Source organism: Rhyacophila brunnea, unplaced genomic scaffold, assembly GCF_057557595.1.
Source record: "Rhyacophila brunnea isolate RB1 unplaced genomic scaffold, BYU_Rbru_1.0 scaffold_7, whole genome shotgun sequence".
In the NCBI taxonomy this organism is placed as follows: Eukaryota; Metazoa; Arthropoda; class Insecta; order Trichoptera; family Rhyacophilidae; genus Rhyacophila; species Rhyacophila brunnea.
In genome coordinates this window covers 24,114,812-24,136,786 of record NW_028233339.1, presented here as the reverse complement: position 1 = coordinate 24,136,786, position 21,975 = coordinate 24,114,812, and the positions used below count along the sequence as shown (strand labels likewise).

General features: G+C 32.8%; 2 protein-coding genes across 2 annotated transcripts; both read left to right on the top strand.

Annotated features, from left to right (window-relative positions):
- The first annotated feature begins 1,419 nt into the window (after positions 1-1,419).
- On the top strand, positions 1,420-18,084 carry LOC147064653 (cGMP-dependent protein kinase, isozyme 1-like). Its single transcript, XM_085957583.1, has 9 exons — positions 1,420-1,803; positions 3,951-4,255; positions 5,260-5,543; positions 5,973-6,142; positions 11,780-11,886; positions 12,496-12,712; positions 15,087-15,318; positions 16,505-16,854; positions 17,815-18,084. The coding sequence occupies exons 1-5, from the start codon at positions 1,690-1,692 to the stop codon at positions 11,786-11,788; spliced, it is 882 nt and encodes a 293-aa protein (XP_085813709.1). The 5' UTR covers positions 1,420-1,689; the 3' UTR covers positions 11,789-11,886; positions 12,496-12,712; positions 15,087-15,318; positions 16,505-16,854; positions 17,815-18,084.
- Positions 15,130-17,968, top strand: LOC147064654 (cGMP-dependent protein kinase 1-like). The gene is made up of 3 exons (XM_085957685.1): positions 15,130-15,318; positions 16,505-16,854; positions 17,815-17,968. The coding sequence occupies exons 1-3, from the start codon at positions 15,130-15,132 to the stop codon at positions 17,966-17,968; spliced, it is 693 nt and encodes a 230-aa protein (XP_085813811.1).
- Positions 18,085-21,975: the final 3,891 nt, after the last annotated feature.

Here is a 21,975-nt window from a genome sequence, read left to right as displayed (position 1 = left end):
TGATTTTCAGATTTCAATTAAATAAAGGTAGGTAACAGAATATATTATCTCAATAGTAAAGTGGACAGTTAAAGAATAAGTCTGTAAAACGAATTTGGACTATAATAGAAGGAGTATTATACATTTTTAGTTCTGTTATGACATAAGAATTTATTTTGCAAGTACATAAAGCATGGTTAAATCAATCAACTTCATAAATATTAAGATCGTTTAGTTGCCATTCTGATTTTCTCGCTCAAGCAAAGGCGGCCATTTTATGTTTGTTTTCATTACTTACTCAAGTGCAGTGTGCAATTAATGGTTTCACACAAATTTTACAGGATTTTTCATTATTATAGCGAATATGATAGCGAAGTCAGAAGTGTATTATTTGGCTGCTTATCTACTCATCGTAAAAGATTGTCTTTTTATATGCCCTACAAATTAGCAAATATGTAAATGTCATAACAGTAGTATGAAGTTCTCTGCAAATGAACCTGTAATGCACTCACTTGTAGCTAACTTAATCAGTGGTCCTTTTTTGCTTCAATTTCCATCACTAATAAGGTTTTTCAACGTATCTGGTAAAAATATTTATTATTACAATGTATGTAGAGCTTGTTTTTAATTACATAACTACCATACGTAGTATAGGATGTATGTATGTATGTTTATAAGACGTATTATTTAATGGTATAATATGTAGGGATACATTATTTAAACAGATTTACAATAATTACAAGATAAAAAGAACTTTTATATACAACGTTTTTCAATTTTGTGTTGAATCATATAAACTTGACTTGACTAGCTTAAACGATCAAAAAAAATTGTACTTGATAGAAATAATACTTACTGAAATGTCATTTTGACAGCTCATATTGACTTCCATAGTAACGCACGTATATATTAATAATTTAGTTGCTAGGACCCCAGACCCCCATAGCAACCATGGTGTCGAAATAACTTTTCATACAAAACAGATTTAACTGAAAATGAATTCAATTCTACTTAAAGATGGCTAAAAGTATTAAAAAATGCATTGGCATCGTGTTCTGATATATTCTAAAAGTTTCAAATGTCTAGCTAGTAGGGAAGTTAGTTAAAAATCGATTGCAAGATTTGTACCGGACAAAAAACCACCGGACAAATAAGAATACGAGCTAAGAAAAACGTTGTAAAATTGAGCCTTATTACAGGTAAAATTATTTTTTACTACTTTATAAGTATGTAGGTATTTACAAAGAAAATCAATCTGTACGAGTGGATTCAGAGTTATATGGGGCTTGGTCCCTTTATTGTTAGGACTTTTTCAGACGCTTCACCTATCTTGCTATTACTTAAGAAAGCAACTAGGTAATAATCAGGTTCTAAGGAAAATGTTTTAAAAATGATTACATAGGTACTGATTATAAATTTATAATGAGAACACCTGTTATCACACTCGATAACAGGAAATTCTGAAATAATGTCATTTTAGATAATTCAACAATGTATATACCTATACATTTCACAGTGCATTAATAAGAGTACGCACTCATTCAAAAAAGGCAACTTTAGTTGATATGAATACGGAATGCAGTGATATATTGTTTGTAATATTTTATCGTATTTGGAGTGAGTTGCTGTGTCAATTATTATTAATTATTTCAAAGGCAGTCTTAGAGGTTGATATATATCACAATAAATAATAATAATCTTAACTTAACGATGGTTCGCCTTTGCGCTCCATTTAGTTGGAGTGTCAAAAAGGGGTTTAATCTGTGGTCCGTTGCAGACGGTAAAGAGAATTATACGGATCCAAGTGCTACAAGTAAAATAACGGCAAGTACTTATCTCATAATATATTAGATACTTAATAAAAATAAGTCGACGGATTTCTTCAATTATTACGATAAGAGGGCTCGCACATCAGAACTCGCCGCATGCGTCTTACGACGAATTCGTCGATGTGACGTCATCGTAAACCAAGAAACAAACGTTATCAAATGGAGCTTCGCAGATTGGCCGATGCAACTGCAACTCTGCGACCCTGCGACATTCGTCTAGTTGCATTGGCCAAAGCCTGCATGTCGATGTCCGGCCAATATCGACTCCGCGCATGCAGACAGCTGCAGAATCGGGCGAATCGGCCATTTCTCTCCAGACTGTCGCTGCGTTTGGTAGAGCTAGAGCTAGCAGCGCTAGGCAGATGTGCGAGGTTGTGATCGTGCAACATTCGCCGGCAGTCTCGAAGGTTTTAATTTATGGCCGTCAGGCACACAAGGCGAGTTGTGATGTGCGAGCCGGCTAAGATATCCAAAACACATAATATATAAACGATGTAAGAATTAAATGCCTAGGTATATACTTTTTATTAATTGAAAAGTATTCCAATAGCCGAAAGAAAAAATCTTTGTTGTCCTATTTGGAGGAACCCTTAACACATTAAATTACTGCTGCGTTACTATCTTGAACGGAAACTTCCGTAGAAAATCTTCGAAATGCTGAATGCATAATCACAAATATTCACGGCAGGCGAAAATTTTGTCATCATGAATTTTACTTGATTTAATAAATAAAATAATCCTTTAGAACAAAGTATTAAAATAATATTTTATTGCTTACATTATGGATATACGATTCATCTTAACATATTATTTCTACATTGAACAAACAAATGGGGAGCAAAATATAAATTTACAATTGATAATACATATAAAAACAGATTTATATTGTAACTTTACGTCTGCATATTAATAATCAACTATTTACTAGCAACAAAAAGAAAAGTGCGTGGCATCAAATTTTATTCTTTCATTCATTAAAATTTCTAATAGAATAATTCCACTCTCGCTACTTTAATAATGATATCCAACCAAACTAATCTTTTAATTTGTAGACCTTTATTGTTTAAAATAGTTCAAAATAAACCGTTTTTCACGAATTTTATGAATTCTCGCGGATTTCACGAATTTCACAGTCACACTAACTTCAGTTTTTCAGCTGACCACTTTTGTTCTGTGTCGCATTTTCACGTTAGTTCGACCGTATATTATATTAATGTTTTTGTAAAAAACAGAACAAAAAAAATCTCCAATCAATATTTAAGGTGCTAACGATTAATGGAGTTATTGTTACGGTTACTTTTGCTGTTGGATTATTTTAACTCTCAGATCCACATTAACAATAATTTATTGTCCTACTATAAAACTACGCCATACGAATACACCCTATATAAAGATAAAATAATTGTACCTAATGGAAAACAGTCTCTATCAGGGATGGCCAGTACGTCGATCGCGAAGGTATTTTTGGTCGATCGCGGACATAATAATATATTGTACTATATTGGGAATCATGTTGGGTTTACTACTTTATGTAAAAATTAATACAATAAAAAAAGCAATACCCACTTTTATCAGTAACCATTGCATTATGTATACAATGAAAAAAATGCTGAAAATATCCAATGCAAAGTTTCGGATGAAAATAAATAATAAATTTTAAGATTTCTAATATTCGATATACAGGTAAATTGTGTATATATTTCTAAATTACAGTTAATCTGTACTGATTTTTTTTAGAAGTGAAAAACATAACAATTATATTATTGTCGTTAATTCGATTTTTTCGTATCATTATTTTTTATAAGTACTTACTTATGTATAAAATATCTGTTTTCAAAATACATAAATACATATTTGAATTATAAAAATGGGTTTTTATTGTTCTGGCATGATATAATTACAAGTGATATCAGTCGATCGCCATAAATAATTTTATCAACTAGTCGATTCTAGAAAAAAAAAGTGTGGCCACCCCTGCTATTTAAAGCCGATCGTCCCAATTGAAAATTGGATAGACCTGACTATCTCTTCACCCAACTAATTATTGTTTTTTTTTTTACAAACAGGGTTGTTTCCTTTTGTAAATATTTAAACGATTTAATACCCAAAAATTGTGTAATGATGTATAATATTTCGTTGTAGCCCATCGACACTGGTATACCAGTTGCGTCATATTTTGGCAAAGCAGCAGACGATGGTATCATTCACAGTAACGGTGATGCTTCCACCAGTTCCGATACACCACCAAAAAAGGATGCGGCTCCGCCAACGCCAGTTAGCCTCGAAGATGACACGCTTATCAATAATAGAGCGATGGATACTCGTACTGCTACCACCGAGTCCACTGAACAAGTCCATCGAAAAGGACGCATTTTAGCGGCGATGGAAATTGACTCCTCACAGCCCATTCAAGATATCAAGTATCAGAAATACGACAAGGATTCAAAGTAAAAGAAATGATAATTTTATTATTTATACATATATTTTCTTTTCTTTAAAACATCATGGTTTCACTTGCCAAATTTATTTGTTATGCAACTCTGTATTCATACTTCTCTCTGTAACCGTGTGTTGACAAAACACTGTAACCCACATGTATGGTATATTTATTATCTCACGAAGGTGTACTAGAGGTAGATAGAGTATTCGTTTTATAACTTTACAATTTTTTTCCACTTATTACTACACTGATACGCATTTTTGCCTGATTACCTCGCATAAAATTAAATCAAAATGATATTCACTTGTATTGATATAATTATCTAGTAATAGGTAAATAATTAAATTGATAATATATGTAATATTTTAGAATATATTACATCATTTTCATCCTAGCGCCGAAGTGTGAAGTTATGAAGCATAAAAATACTCTACGGCCTACGTCCTACGCAGTAGCAAAATTAAAGTAGAAATTATTGGTCTTCGCAGCGACGTTGGTGGAGTGGGCCACGCCATCGTGAGAATAATACACTATGCCAAAAACAAACGTTTTGGATGTTGAAAAAGAGTAGTTAGAAGAATGACTTATAAACATAATTATTAATACTCGATATACGAAAGGAAAACTTAGCAATTCCATACACACCCTCTGTAGTGTGAAGGTGACTACCTTAAATTATTTTTAATTAAAGGTTGGTTATGTATTAATTTCTACATAAAACATTCATAATATTAGAAATATAATTATTTGACGGTTTTTCAACGGTCTTGTTACAAGTGACTCGAAATAACCGCTTCATGGAACCTGTGAGGTGAACACATCCTTTCGTAAACAACTAAAAACCCATTGGTGCGAATTTGTTCATAAATATATATTTAATATTAAATTTAAAACTTTTTGAACTCAAATATATATAAGCTCTAAAATATTTTACACAATAGATTCAGTGAATAAAATTGGCGTATCCTGTTTTACTACTTATATCAATAATTATTGTAAGTATATTTATAGATCACTCAGTCTTATCAAGAAAGCATTGATAGCCAACCAGTTTGTAAACAATGTAATGAACGATGACAGATTAAAATCAGTTATGGAAGCAATGCACCCCGAGAAATTTTCAGCCAATAGCTTCATCATAAACGAAGGCGAATTTGGATCTCATCTTTACATCTCAGCCGAAGGAAATTTTGAGGTCATAACAAGTGGAAAGACTGTCAAGACATTTGGTCCAGGAGAAGTTTTTGGCGAACTGGCTATACTCTATAAAGCAAAGCGTTTTGCTTCTATTAAAGGTAATCGTAAGGTTATCACGTTCCTATTCATAAAGTTTGTATTATGTATATCTACTTCATTACTAGGACATGGACAGAGCTCGAAATGTGCCGGAACGCACCGGAGCGCCGTTCCGGTTCGTTAATTCGGTTAAGTTATCGCTCCGTCTCGTGGAAAAAATAATTTGACCACCTGGGCTAGATATGCCATACAACAAATAATCCAACACACTTATTTTTATAAAATATATTTACATAAAATTAGACAACAACTACTTACGTTAATATTTTAGGAAAATTATCGAGCGCTCCGGTTCGTATTTCGAGTGCTATCTTTATATTGTTGTTACATACTTACCTATTAATCCAAATTAGAAACATCTAACAAGTTTAAAAAAACTTATTTTTTCATAGTCTAATTGTCCAATATGATTCTTCATTTCCAACTAGTGACAACTGATGCGAGAGTATGGGTGCTAGAAAGAAGTGTCTTCCAAAAGATTGTACTGATTGACAGAAAACAGGAGCAAGCAGACAATATCCAATTCCTCTCATCCGTTAAAGTATTGGAAGGAATCCAACATTCAGATCTAGTGAAGATATCAGACTTCCTTAAAAGAGTAAGAGCCTTTTTTAAAACTAAACTAAACATTATACTTACTTTCCGATAAAATATATCTATTGTCGAATGTCAGGCTTCTTAAAAAATAAATGTTAGGTATACATAAATAGATTATTATAGGAAACGCAATCCTATTTATGAACACGCTGAATCGGCAACGATGCCGAAAAGGGTGACAGCATGTTCACCTATACACAATACATTCAAACATTAATAAGATCGGGATGGCTGGCGAAATCACCGCCGCTGGTCGTTGATTGTATTAGTGGGGCGCTAATCGTATCCTACCTTGTCAATAGAGATAATATTATTAACAACAAAATAATAAAAATAGGTGAACGAAATACTAAAAATACTATTACTTAAGGGGGGACATGCTCGTCGAAGGTCAAAATTGAGTTTTTATTGTATTTTCAAACCATGATCCTGGACACTTCTTAAACGTTGTAGATAATCTATTTACATAATTTTGAAGCCTTATTATCCTTTATAGTTATTTTAAACATTTGATGACTGCATGAAGTATTTTTGTTACATAAAATAGTATTCTTTTAAACCTCTCGCTCTAATATTTTAGAATATAGTCATATTTCGGTACAGAACTGTGCAGTGGTGTTAAGATTTTTTACATTTATTAATTTTTAAACGCATTTATAAAACCATTAGTATAATTTATTACGAGATAATTTTTGTAAAATATTCACGATACAAAAATATTTTGATAATCTCTGTGATCCCAAATTTGACAAGAATTAGGCATTTTATTATTCAAAAAATCGGCAAGATTAACACATTTGAAGATGATTCTAAAGATACTTATTATAAGCTATGTTTTTGACCATTCAAGTGTGATAAAAATTTTATGAATAATGATTGCTTTATAATAATTATTGACCTAAGAATAAGGTAGTGTTTTTTTGAAATACGCCATTTCTTTTGTCATTCCCTAGTGATTAAGCTACAACATACGGCCGTAGCCATAAAATGATAAACTATAATTAAAGTAGGGAGTAAAATTATGTTAACGCGCGTGTTTGAACATGTACCTAACCGAATTTTTTTTTATTTTTTTTTAAACGGTACATGTTCAAACACGCGCGTCAATATCATTTTACTCTTTACTTCAATTATAGTTTGTCAATTTATGGCTACGGCCGTATGTTGTAGCTTAACCACTGGGGAATGACAAAAGAAATGGCGTATTTCAAAAAAACACTACCTTATTCTTAGGTCAATAATTATTATAAAGCAATCATTATTCATAAGATGTTTATCACACTTGAATGGTAAGAGACATAGTTTATAATAAATATCTTTAGGATCATCTTGAAAAGTGTTAATCTTGCCGATTTTTTGAATAATAAAATGCCTAATTCTTGTCAAATTTGGGATCACAGAGATTATCAATATAATTTTTATCGTGAATATTTTACAAAAATTATCTCGTAATAAATTATGCTAATGGTTTTATAAATGCGTTTAAAAATTAATAAATGTAAAAATTTTTAACACCACTGCACAGTTATGTACCGAAATATGACTATATTCTAAAACATTAGAGCGAGAGGTTTAAAAGAATACTATTTTATGTAACAAAAATACTTCATGCAGTCATCAAATGTTTAAATTAACTATAAAGGATAATAAGGCTTCAAAAGTATATAAATAGATCATCTACAACGTTTAAGGAGTGTCCAGGATCATGGTTTGAATATACAATAAAAACTCAATTTTGACCTTCGACGAGCATGTCCCCCCTTAAATAAAAAAATCGGTGCGTGTACTTAATATGTACGCGCGTTAGAAGTTATACTTTCTTGGCGTAACAAAACAAAAACAAAACTTGTGATAACCTAGATTCTTCGACTAGCTCTTAATTATCCTGTTAAATTACACACTCAAGAAAAGGGGCCGCTTATTGGAGCGCCATTGGTTTATTTCTACACACTTTAACTTATATTACTAAACTGCATAATTATTTCTCGTTGTTTTTATTTTTAAAGTAAAAACTGTCACTCTGACGTTTAATCGTTTGTTTACGTAAGGAATTTCAAATGGCTGACAATAATAAATTCGTTGCCTAGGCAACGGAACAATTCTACTATCAAACTTCCGTTTGTATACAACTATTTGATTTGCACCTAACTTCATACTGTCGCGCTCTTTCGTAACGGTGTGCGCGCGCAGCTCTCAATTTCACTCTCTACCAAACGCCCCAAAAGAAGTATAACTTCAAAAATTGATTTACTATTTATACATCGACAATAAATTTGTTTATAATGCGATAAATATGTTGTAGTTAGGAAATCGCTGATGTAAGTCAAACAAATGTTTGTTTTCTTTCGTCATTTACCGGATACCATCACTCTGAGCCCCTAAAATAAAGCCGACACGGACCAGTCTTCAACAAAGAATAAGCGTAGAAATAATCTAAACACTTATTTAAACCACTGATCAATTTTATTTGGCAGAATTCTTATATAATATAATAAGGAAGATGGATTATATAGTTTACACTCATGCATAAGAAATCTCCTCTAATTTGTGTTGTTTTAGGAGTTTTTCTTACCCGGGACCAAGATTATAAGACAAGACGAAAAGGGAGATAAGTTTTACATTATTCGTGCATACAGTGTTTCAATTACCAAACGCCTATTAGGTAGTGATGAAGAAGTCTTTGTCATGGAACAATTTCGAGGAGAATGTTTCGGAGAGCAAGCTCTTCTCCATGAAGACAAAAGGATGGCGACAGTCACCGCTGGGGTGTCAGGAGTTGAATGTTTGACATTGGATCGACTGTAAGCTATATATTTTTTTAATGTGATCTGTACATATCACTTTTTTTAGATACCTTATTTCCATCTATACTAACTAAAAAAATGTGACACCGGATTCGTCTAAATCGATTTTTATGAAGTACAAAAGATTAGAAGTATAGCAAGACTTATTGGGTTCACGCCCGAACAAAATCCGCAATCCGAACACTTTTTGATTGGCCATACCAGGGTTTCCCAAACTATGATCCGTGGAACAACGGTGTTCCTCCGAACCTGAATAGGTGTTCCGCGACCATTTGGAAAGGTTTTATACACTGCAACACATTTAAAGATCTTCCACTAAGTAGAAGTGAAATAAGTAAAACTAAAATAATTAAAGAATCTACTTCATATTGAAAGGCGAGTGATGATCAATCTGCACTGATGTTTATGACGTCAACTATCTAGATAGGTCATGGCTCCCAAAAGGGGCTGACAGGCCTCTAGCCTGGGAGCCTGGACTTGCGGGGGGCCCGGCGTGAGAGATCGACCAGCCAAGTGAGATAAACACACATCACAAACATGTACTAATAGTAAAAAAATGTCGCCTGCGGCGATGTTTAACTTCAAGCATACTAACATTTAATAATATGTGGTTTTACCATACTTACAATTTTTTATTATTGTCGATATTTGATATGTCCATAATTGTGCATATCAACATAAAAGTGGGTGTATCAAAAATACTAAAAATCACTAAAATACCCTTAATTTTACCTCGACCACAAATGTGGAATATGCAACCGTAGATCGTCACATTGCCTTTAACCTTAGCGGTAAAAAGGGGGCCCGCCAAAGATTCTTGCCTGGGAGCTCGCTTAGGGATGCGGGGGCCATGACCTAGGTACAGACGGACGACCATCTTTTCTCACACCATGCGCATGAAAAAGATGGGGTAGGTGTATTGTTTTTAACTGGCCGGCTGACAAGTCTTGTCAGTTTAACGACAGTTGCCAAAATTGGCAGAACGGTTAGGTGCGCTAATAAATAACCTACAAAATAAACTATGTGTTCCGTTAAAATTTCCGGGTTTGCGAAGTGTTCCATTGCAGAAAAAGTTTGGGAAACCCTGGGCTATACAATCCGATATTTCGGAGCCTATTTTTTTAGAGGAATGAATGTTACCCACTATTGAGACCATTCTCTGGGTCCAAACACGTACCTATTGAAAAAGAAGATTGTGTTATTATGTGTTTACCTCCATAACATCGCACGTCCTTCACATACTTTCATATACTTTCGGGCGTATACTGTGGTTTAACGAATGAGAAGCATCCTTTCAACCAGTTCTAGCTTTCAAGTTTCAACCTAACCTAACCGATTTTTTTTAAACGGTACATGTTCAAACACGCGCGTTACTATGATCTTACTCCCTAATTCATTTATCGTTTGTCAATTTATGGCTACGGCCGTATGTTGTAGCTTAGCCACTGGGAAATGCCAATAGAAATGGCGTATTTCAAAAAAATACTACCTTATTCTTAGGTCAATAATTATTATAAAGCAAACATTATTCGTAGACTGTTTATCACACTTGAATGGTCAAAGGCATAGATTATAATCAGTATCTTTAAAAGCATCTTTAAATGTGTAAATCTTGCCCATTTTTTGAATAATAAAATGCCTAATTCCTATCAAATTTGGGATCACAAAGATTATAAAATATAATTTTTATCGTAAATATGTCACTATGTAATGTTAACATTAATTTTACTAATGGTTTTGTAAATGCGTTTAAAAATTAATAAACGTAAAAAATCTTAACACGACTGCATATGGATGTACTGAAATATGACTATATTCTAAAACATTAGATCGAGAGGTTTAAAAGAATACCATTTTATGTAATAAAAATACTTTATGCAGTCATCAAATGTTTAAAATAAATATAAAGGATAATAAGGCTTCAAAATTATGAAAATAGATTATCTATAACGTTTAAGGAATGTCCAGGATCATGCTTTGAAAATAGCATAAAAGCTCCATTTTGACGTACGCTGAGCATGTCCCCCCAATGAATGTATTATATTGTTATTATGGAGCACAGATAAGAAAGGTCTTTTCTCATACTATGCCAACGTAAATCAACGAAAATGATTGCATGTTGTTGTTAAAATAATTATTTTAAGCAATGGACAAAGATACTATTTGATAATTATCTTAGTTACCATTGTTACGCCACTAAGATAACTAGTTACTTAGTTACAATTCTTATAATATGCTCAAAATGTTAACGTTTTTTTTGTTATAGAACTCGTGGAACAAAGTTTGATTTTGAGTACCTACAGTAGAACCATGATATAACAGACTTCGGATATAACGGTCGAAATATCCGATCAAATGTGAAAAATGTTATAAACATCCAGCATGTTTAAATCCAAGTGTCACCGCTTGTAAACAATGTACAGTAGAACCATGATATAACAGACTTCGGATATAACGGTCGAAATATCCGACCAAATGTGAAAACTGTTATTAACATCCAGCATGTTTAAATCCAAGTGTCACCGCTTGTAAACAATGTTTGCGCATAATAATCTAATATCATTCATTGACTATTTGTCAGATAACAAAATTCAACTAAAATTCACGCATTTTCGTAATTTTAGAGAGTTGATTAAAAAAAATAGCATACTAATTCAAAAGTGCAAACCAAACATGATTCTTTTTTCTAAGCAGGGTTACCGAAAGCAAGAGCGTCGACATTGAAAATTAACGTCACTCCACAGCGGGTGTGTCAGGAATCAGATTATTAATAATCTAACAGAAAAACAAATAATTATATTAATTTAATAAAATAATTTGTATGTATGTTTTAGTGTTTTTAATGAATTCTTGGGAGACATTCAAGAATTGAAAGAAAAACGATATGAGGATTCACTGCCATCGACAAAACCTGTTAGAAATAATTTAGAAAAACCTTCAGGTAAACAGTCTTTATAATTTATCATGGCTAAATATTGTTTTTTTTTTATATAAAAAGGGTAGCCACCATAGAATTAAGTGTTCCCTTGTAGCCAGACAATATTCAAAGAAAATTGTTAATATCTTTAAGTATAATAAGAAACATCGTATAAATACAGACTACCTTCTAATTTCAGTGTGGTTACAATATTGAAGCATGGTTTGATATAAATAAAAATGATATCAAGCTATACACATTTTTATTTTTTAGAAAATTTGATGTTTTTTTTTCAAAAAAATAATTACGAAATATATTAAATTATGAAGTACTTACGTACATATTCAAAAATACTTTCGCTGGATTTGAAAAAAATAATAAACTAAATTTTAATGATAAACGTAACCATAAAACAATATGTACGATAAGATGGGATTCTTCTAAGGCTAAGCTAAGGTATCAAAAAAAGTTTTTTGGATAATTCACACTGAATTTCATTTTATATTTTAAGGCCTAGATTTAAAACAAAATGTGTTTAGGTAACTTGAAATCCTTTTTATTTTATCACTTATCATATTCAATTGATATATATATAATAATATATGCAATTAATTGATTTATTTGATGTTTTAGAATACACCCACATCAAATTTGAAGACTTGGAAATTGTCCGAACATTGGGGGTCGGTGGATTTGGTCGCGTTGAATTGGTGCAGTACACCAGAGACAGAAGTCTCCGGTTTGCTCTCAAGTGTCTCCAGAAAGTGAAAGTGGTCAAAGAACAGCAGCAGACGCAAGTCTTCAATGAAAAGACGGTTATGTACATGTGTAACAATCCTTTCATCTGTAGGTAAACAAACTATTATATTTTATCATATCATGATCAATACTACCTGCACTTATGTAAAACAGGTACCTACTTATCCAAATTCCCATTTTCACTCATAAACATCTCTCGCAATGATTGTCTTGAGTACGTATAGGTACAATGCTGAGTCAGATCTCACGTCTTAACTCTCCGGTCTAAAGTAAAATATTGATTTTGAAAAAATTATTTAGGGTAGAATTGTGGTAAGTTCTCGCTCACTCTGCGATTTGGTCTAATTAGGTTTTATCACCCGATTCAAGAATAATTCCTAAACATACAAGTAGTGATATTTGCTTAACATATTATTACAAAAATGGTATTAATACATATTTTTTTAATATCGTAAAATATAATGAGTAATGACAATAAAATATTGCGTCGGCGTATAACGTCGTGGGTCCTAAGCCTGTTCGAATCCTGGGCCTGGCAAGTACACATATTGTTTTTAAATTTGTGTATGAGTCAGAGTATGGACCCAATAGGTTGAGCAATTGGCTGACATCCATTTCTCGTAAAAAAAATACAAACCTCCACTCTGTGGAGGCCCATATATGTTCTTATTCGGATTGGACATGGTCGGATACACATAAGATACATACACAATTCGGAGCACTACAGAAGTATGTAAGATGTTGTTTATACCTTGCTTCAAAATCACAAAACATAGTTCCCAATATTATTGAAATTAGATGAACCTATGACCCATAGTTATTTATTAATTTTGTCGTTATTATGTGTGGTACAGATTAATTTATTAAAAAAATTAATCCCGAAATTCGATAAATTCGCACAGTGGCGCATTTACTTGATGTAGAAGCCCGACACACTGACTGATTTTGAGGCCCTAAACCCTAAACGATAAAAAATTACAATCTTGTTAATTTAAAAAAAAAAATCCACGCATTCAAACAATTCACTGTTTTAATTTTGTATAAATTATACAAAGATGGTTTAATTTAAACAGTCAATCTCTTTTCTTACAAATCACAATACATAAGTACATAAAGAAGTATACCTACCAATTTAGTATGAAAAATAGTTTTCATGTATGTATATTAAACACGAATAAAACGTAAGTAGGTGAATTACAGCAATAAACGTATATTTAATCAAAAGCTTTTAAAATATATAGGTAACTTCATATTATATGAACTACTATTAAGGCTATACTTCAGCCAGTGTTGCCATTTTTTTCTATGCTGATTATAGTACAAAGGTGTAAAAATTCTAGTATTTCTGAAAAATATATAGTACAGGAACATTTTACGTCTTGAATCCTTTAAAAATATAGTATTTTGGCATATTTGGCGTAAAAGTATAGTATTTTACATTTTTCGCGAAATTAAAATTATAGTATTGTACTATAATTATAGTACGGTTGGCATCACTGACTTCAGCTGAGGCATGGTCTAAAAAGATCGTGACTAGGCGATACGCGGATTGTGAAAATGACGCGAGCCGAAAGAAATATAATTTGTCATAAAAATTCAACATGCGTCCTTTTAATGTTATGTTTATTATTATATTCGTAATAATAATAGTATATTATTCATTGATATGTTTTCTTTTTCAAGTACATGCGGAACGTTTTTTAGTCATCTTTACACGATTTAAGAATATATTTCCTCCGACGCCATGACAAAACAAATTGACGTGCTCACACCTCGACGGTCAGTCTCCGATTTTTGACGACTGCGAAATTTCGTTCCACATACTGTTGAAAATTATTTGCCGTTTCACTTATGTACGCTCTTAGGACGGTACTTCAGTGAAACGGCAAATAATTTTTAACTATAGGTGCGACGAAATTTTGGACTGGCTGACAGTCAGAGAGCGAAAGTCGAGCTGTGAACACGTCAATTTGTTTTGTGATGGCGACGGGGGAATTAATTCTTAAATCGTGTAAAGATGACTAAAAAACGTTACCCATTTACTTGAAAAAGAAAACATGTCAATGAATATATTATTATTAGTAGTAATAGAATAATAAACATAACATTAAATGGACGCATGTTGACTTTTTATGACAAATTATGTTTTGTTCTGCACGCGTCATTTGCACAATCTTCGCGTTGCGCAGTCACAATCGTTTTAGACCGTGCCCCAGCTGAAGTATAGCCTCAGTTGAGGCATGGTCTAAAACGATTGTGGCTAGGCGATGCGCGGATTGCGGGTCGCGGGTGCAAATGACGCATGCCGAACGAAATATAATTTGTCATATAAATTCAACATCCGTCCATTTAATGTTCTGTTTATTATTATATTAGTAACAATAATAATATATTCGTTGACATGTTTTCTTTTTCAAGTAAATGGATAACGTTTTTAGTCATCTTTATAATAATATGTCTTACAGGTTATACAACACATATAAGGGCACAAAGTATGTATATTTCCTGATGGAGCCTGTATTAGGCGTGGAGGTTTTTACAATTCTACAAGAGAGACGATACTTCAACGAGTCCACAGCTCGTTTCATGACTGCCTGCGTAGTCGAAGCTTTTGAACATCTGCACAAACTTGGCATCATTTACAGAGATCTGAAGCCAGAAAATCTTATGCTAGACTCCAAAGGCTATGTCAAACTGGTATAGTACATCTACATATATATATATATATTAATTTGCTCTACAATCTTATGTGGAGATGGGTCACCTCAGAGATTTCTTAACAGATTTTTATTTTAGGAGTTGTCAATCACTTGTTCTACCTATTAGATCCATAATCTGGGTCAAAACACATGTTGAAAAACAACAAGTGAATTTTTTCCAGACCCGAGGTTCGATCGCGGGACCCACGACATTATAAGCCTGACGCGTAGCCACTCGGGCACCGTGGGCGTATGTAGGTACATATACTTAATACCTATATTTATAATATTCTTACCACATTCATTTTTTTTATTATCGCCTAATCACCTGTTAATATACTTAACGTGTAAAAAAGACGTCTGAAAATATAATACATAATATCTACAATTTCTTAATGATTGTTAAACGCAGGGCTCGAAATGGAAAAGTTTATGAACCGGAGCTCACGACTGAAGATGTTTACATAGTTACCAAATTTTATAAAAATAATAAGTCTATCTATCTCAGACGATCAAAATATTTTTTTCAACGAGACGGAGCGATAATTTTACCAATTCCACGAACCGTAACGGCGCTCAGGTGCGCTCCGGTCCATTTGGAGCCCTGGTTAAAGACCTGGCGAGATATTAAGCCGGGTACTCATTAGTGAACAGTAACTGCAACCGTTCCAGATACTGTAACCAACTCTAGATGCGAACTAATTATTTGGCGTCAATACTAGTTACTGTACATATCTGCAACGGTCACAGTTACGGCTCGCTAATGAGTACCCGGCATTAAAGCCTCACTAGAGAGAGAGAAATAGAGCGTGAAGCGCAAGATATACTGACGACTTAATTTCGGATTTATGTCATGTCACGTGTGTTGATTTACCTACTTAAAACATAAACATTTGTATTTATTCTTATTTTCAAATTTGCATAATCATAATCAAAATCATATTATTACTTAAATTTCGTATAAGGATACCTACCTAGCCACTTAAAACTTTACTGTACGTACTATTATTTCTCTCGAGTCTTCGCCACTGGCATATCTTTAAGTACAGTTGGAATTATACAAGGTGTGATATTGCTACCAATAAATCTCGGTGATTTTTACCATTTGTTACCAAAGTTTACCAAAGTTGAATTCGTTATCTAAATGTTAGTTAACTTATTTTTGTCCTTGTTAATTTTATTAGGTTGATTTTGGATGCGCCAAACCACTTCCAGCAAGCTCCAAAACATATACAATGGCGGGTACTCCAGAATACATGGCCCCGGAAATATTTTTGAATAGTGGTCATGACCGCGCAATAGACTATTGGGCATTAGGAGTGTTGATCCATGAATTTCTAGTAGGAATATCGCCCTTCCGTGGCACCAGCGAAATGGACACCTACAATTTGATATTGCGAGGGATTGATGCCGTCCAATTAAATCCGAGGATATCTAAAGTTGCTCAAGGTCTCATAAAAAAACTATGTCGAATCGCACCCACTGAAAGATTAGGATATCTCAAAAATGGCGTGAAAGATATAAAACACCACAGGTACCTAAAATGAATAATATTTAATTATTTTATTTGTGCAGTAATAGGACGGCTATAATATCAATCTAGTTATATTAATACTATGAATTAGTAAGTTAACCAACTCTAAATATTTAATGGTAGGTAACAGATATTAACAGGTATAGTCACGGAGACTTGAAGCTTTCGAGATGTGGCTGTATAGACGCATTCTCAAAATTCCTTGGACTGGCCGGGTGACAAATGTTGAAGTTCTCAATCGAATGAGGAAGGACCGAGAAGTTCTACGTAGTATCAAAACCAGGAAACTACAGTACCTCGGCTACATTATGAGAGGACAAAAATACAGCATTCCCCAACTTGTCATTCAAGGAAAGATCAATGGAAAGCGTAGCAGAGGACGGCGCCGCATTTCGTGGCTTAAGAACCTCCGTGATTGGTACGAGTGCAGCTCCACTGAACTGTTCCGGGTAGCAGACGACAAAGATAAGATCGCCTTGATGGTGGCCGACCTCCGCTAGGGAATGGCATAATAAGAAGAAGAACAGATATTTTATATTACATGATAGTTAAAAGAAACTCCCAACACAATATTTTTATGTTGGTTGAATATTTTTATTTATTAGTGATTATAAAGCATTAAAATGTTTACACTTGTAGCAACTGGTTATAATCGTGGTCATAATATTTTTTTTTTAATATAAAATCATCTGTTTTCAGATCGAATTACTTTACTTACTTACTTAGGGTAATGTGCTTATATATTTGGGCCACCTAGACGATTTTTGTAGTCTATCCCCTTTATATGTATGTAGTGCCTATCGGGAGTAAAGCATGATTGAGAGTGAAAGGACCTGGCTTCGGCGGCTTCGCGACCGACCGTGGCCAGGTTTGAGATCTGGGTAATGGGATCTCTAGTAAGTGATCGAATTACATTACCTACAATGTTCTTCTCCTAACTAAAATGTTCTAATATTGCAGGTGGTTTGTTGGATTCGAATGGGATTTGCTACGACATAGAGAGATTGATTCTCCTCTTAAGAATTTGGCCCTACAAAATTCATCCTCTTATCAAAAATATCCTAGAGAAAAACTACCTCCCGATGAGACTTCTGGTTGGGACGTAAACTTTTAACATTACTGATAATACTAAATAATAATAAATTATGTAAATTAGTAAAAACAGCTGATGAATATGTTAATAGATTTTTTTTTAATGTACAGCTATATTTCCCCCAATAAATTAGAATTAAGTTAATAAATTATATCTACGACATTATTTAATATGGTTATTATTGAGTTGGTATTATGTTGTGTTCTAAAAACTATTCAAACTCTGGAAATAATTTTATTAAACTTTCTTTACGGCATATTTTTCACAATGAAAAATACTGATCATCATTGAATTGATATAAAAGATTTATGATGATATATTCAGTGATGTCCCATGATGGTATGCAGGTCATGCGCTGCTTAGGGGTGGTAGATTATAAAAAGGCGGCAATGAAGAAAAGAATACGATAATAAAAATTACAACTTTTGAAAGCAGTGGCGGTTTTCTATAAAGCGGATGTTTCGATAGAAAGTACCGATGTCTTATAGGCCATCCATAGACTGAAACCGTATGCAGTTTAGAACCGTATGCCATACTAAACTTATGATATATGTTCATGAAAATAGATTTTCACTAAGTTTGTAAGTGTAAGTGTGTGGTATAAATAAATACGATCATATGCGTATAATATTCTTATGAAAATATGTTTCCATGAACAGAAATCATAAGTTTCGTATGGTATACGGTTCTAAACCGCATACGGTTAGTCTATGGACGGCCTCTTAGTTTAAAAAATCAGAATGGGGCCCGCCTAACTTGTCTCGCCTCAGATTTCCACGTAGGTACCTAAAATCACCGCTGTTTGCGAGTAGGTTTCGCGGATATGCTTTAATCCTCAGTAGGTAGATAGATGACGTGCAATACTCGTACCTTTGTTGTCTGTTTAATAAAAGGAAGTAAAATCTTAGACTATAGATACATAAGAGTGTACTTAACAACTTTTGCATATAATTTGAGACTAAAAATTAAAGAAGACGACATTCTAAAAGACTAAATCTGCTAAGAGCGGCACTCCATGTATCAATAAGAACTGCAGTAATTTATTACTTAAGTACACAACTTAGAGATTCATTAAAAATACTATTTGATATAATATTATACTTAATTATTATACTAACGTGTTATTTTTGATATCTTTTAAATAAATTTAATAAATCATTTCTTTTATTTAACGAATAATCTACAAGGTTTCAGAATGTAACATTCTATTTATTATATTACCATACCTAATATAAAAAAAAATTTTTCTACATGAGATGTTTCCAAATTATGTATGTTGAATAAAGAATAATGACTGGTGATAATGATAGAATGTGTAAGCATAATATTATAACAATGAACAAATTTATTTTAATTTGTTCACAAGCAAAAAAAACTATTTTTTTAGATTCATAATATCAATTAGCTATTAGTGATTATGAGCAGTGAATACAAAAGCAACAATAATTAACATTGCGTTATTTCAAGGAAACAACACAAGGTGACGGTTTTATTTAGTTATTTATTTATCTAGACTAGATTAGGTGGATAATTTAATTATAATGCTTATCTGGATTGTAAATGTGGCAAGAACGGATTGGAGACATCCAAATTCTTGTTGATTAAATCCATAATAATATAGGCATTTCCGTGATACGTTGATAACACAGTCTTTAATTTTAACAATAATTAATTATATGCTCCGATGTTCTTCTTAGCTTATATTTGAATGGATACTCGTAGTTTTACATTGCAATCTAATATATAAAAATCAATATTTGTTTATTTGTTCGTATTTTATGCGCTGCCATACCGTTCATCCGATTGCGATAAAACTTTGTCAACTTATTGCTTGCACTTGCGCAAAGAGTATAGGCTATAGTTTATATATAAAAATGAATGTCTGTCTGTTCCGTATGCGTTCCTATACCATTCATCCGATTGCGATGAAATTTTGGTAAGTGGTTGTATGCACACTCGCGAAGGTTTATGAATTAGAAAAATTATCATCTTCTTCTTCTTCTTCATTCTATTTTCTTTTATTCGTATGGTTCCTATACCATTCATTCGATTGCAACGAAACTTTCGTCAGTTATTGTACGTATACCCGCAAAGGTTTCTAAATTAGAAAAACCATCTTCTTCTTCTACACTATATCTTCTGTTATTCGTATGGTTCCTATACCATTCATCCGATTGCTATGAAACCTTCGTCAGTTGTTGTGGTAACACCCGCAAAGGTTTCTGAATTAGTACAACCATCTTCTTCTTCTTCATTCTATTTTCTTTTATTCTTATGGTTCCTATACCATTCATCCGATTGCAACGAAACTTTTGTCAGTTATTGTACGTATACCCGCAAAGGTTTCTAAATTAGAAAAACCGTATTCTTCTTCTTCATTATATCTTCTGTTATTCGTACGGTTCCTATACCATTCATCCGATTGTTATGAAACCTTCGTCAGTTGTTGTGGTAACACCCGCAAAGGTTTCTGAATTAGTACAACCATATTCTCCTTCTTCGTTCTATTTTCTTTTATTCGTATGGTTCCTATACCATTCATCCGATTGCGATGAAACTTGTCAGTTGTTGTACGCATACCTGCGAAGGTTTCTAAATTAGTATTATATAAAATAGAAAGTTTGTTGTTTGTTTGTTCCATCCAATTTTGATTTTTTTTACTACATATTAATAACATTAATAATGTTTGCATATTTTGGATTCGATATTAATTTAGTGTTCTTTTGTTTGACCTTTACTCATATTAGAATTATTTTCACATTGCCATATTACTTATACATATCTGTTATATACAGATATTTTAATATTAAAAAAATAATTACCTCTTATTATTTTTTAATTATCTAAGATAAATATAACCACGAAGCGACCCTGTCCGGGTACTTCAGCTAGTACGATATAATTTTGAGTAGAAATTTCATTATAATATCTAGATATTTTACAAAGAAACAACAAATTAAAAGGTCGGTTTCAAATACAGGTAGTTATGAATAAAACATATTATTAATGGATATAGTTTCATTTAATGTAATAGGTATGTAAAATTTACACAAACGTACCTAACTCTTTAAGCAGACTCAAAAATGTGTGCAAAAGGGAAAAGGCGTTAAGTCTAAAATACCTACTTTTCAAAAGATACAAAAGAAAATTGATTTTTGAACCATTTTGTGTGGGATCTGCAATGTTTTTGTGTAGAATTTAGTAACTTGGACTCCTTTTTCTCAATTGTGCATACAATATTTTTTGTATTTATTATGGTCATTTGGCACATTTAACTTATTTTTCGGTTTTTAAGACTTATCGACTACCTACTTCCATTCCCTAACAGATAAAGTCTCTGTCTTCAGACTACGTACACAAAACTGTGCGAAGGTTGTCCAGTCAAATTAGACCGAAAAATACGTTATGGTTGCAAAAGGTGGGGTAGAAGATTTTTTTCCCTACTTGTATATAATATGATAATGAGTAATAAAAAAACGAGTTTGCCAATTCGGATGACTTCGGCACAACTTTTGGCGGGCAAAAAACCGCAAAATTTTGGGATTTTTTTTGGTCGGTTTTTGGTCGGTCGTAGCAAAGATATTGTTATATACAATTTTAAAGCTTAGTGGCAAACTAAAGCAAAAGTGGTACTGATTCGTGTCGTGGCACCAGCGGTACTGGTGGGGGTATTGGAATGTGGCCCTTTCTACCACTCCCACGCACCATCTGGAATATTGGGCACATTGACCATAAAGTCTAGTTTGTAACCGTTAACTGTTTATTTGTAAGATCTTAAGTTTAAAATGGTATTTCTTCTCATTAAAGATTGATTTTTGTGATTGAAAACGCGTGTTTTCGAATACATATTTACTGTTTTCAACAGCAAATATCTCATAAACGGTCAGAGATAGAAAAAATGTATTTTACAAAAATTTTAGAAAATTTAATGAGCTTTAAAATTGTATATAACAATATTTTTGCAACGACTACGTAGGTATATTAAAAATACTGTGAAACATAAACTCAAACGAAAATTAAAAAAATAT

Excerpts from the sequence above, each read along its gene's own strand:
- LOC147064654 (XM_085957685.1), top strand. The coding sequence starts at position 15,130 with ATGGAGCCTGTATTAGGCGTGGAGGTTTTTACAATTCTACAAGAGAGA. Across the intron at positions 15,319-16,504 it reads CCAAAGGCTATGTCAAACTG|GTTGATTTTGGATGCGCCAA; the intron begins GTATAGTACATC and ends TAATTTTATTAG. Across the intron at positions 16,855-17,814 it reads AAAGATATAAAACACCACAG|GTGGTTTGTTGGATTCGAAT; the intron begins GTACCTAAAATG and ends CTAATATTGCAG.
- LOC147064653 (XM_085957583.1), top strand. The coding sequence starts at position 1,690 with ATGGTTCGCCTTTGCGCTCCATTTAGTTGGAGTGTCAAAAAGGGGTTT. Across the intron at positions 4,256-5,259 it reads AAATACGACAAGGATTCAAA|ATCACTCAGTCTTATCAAGA; the intron begins GTAAAAGAAATG and ends GTATATTTATAG. Across the intron at positions 5,544-5,972 it reads GCGTTTTGCTTCTATTAAAG|TGACAACTGATGCGAGAGTA; the intron begins GTAATCGTAAGG and ends ATTTCCAACTAG.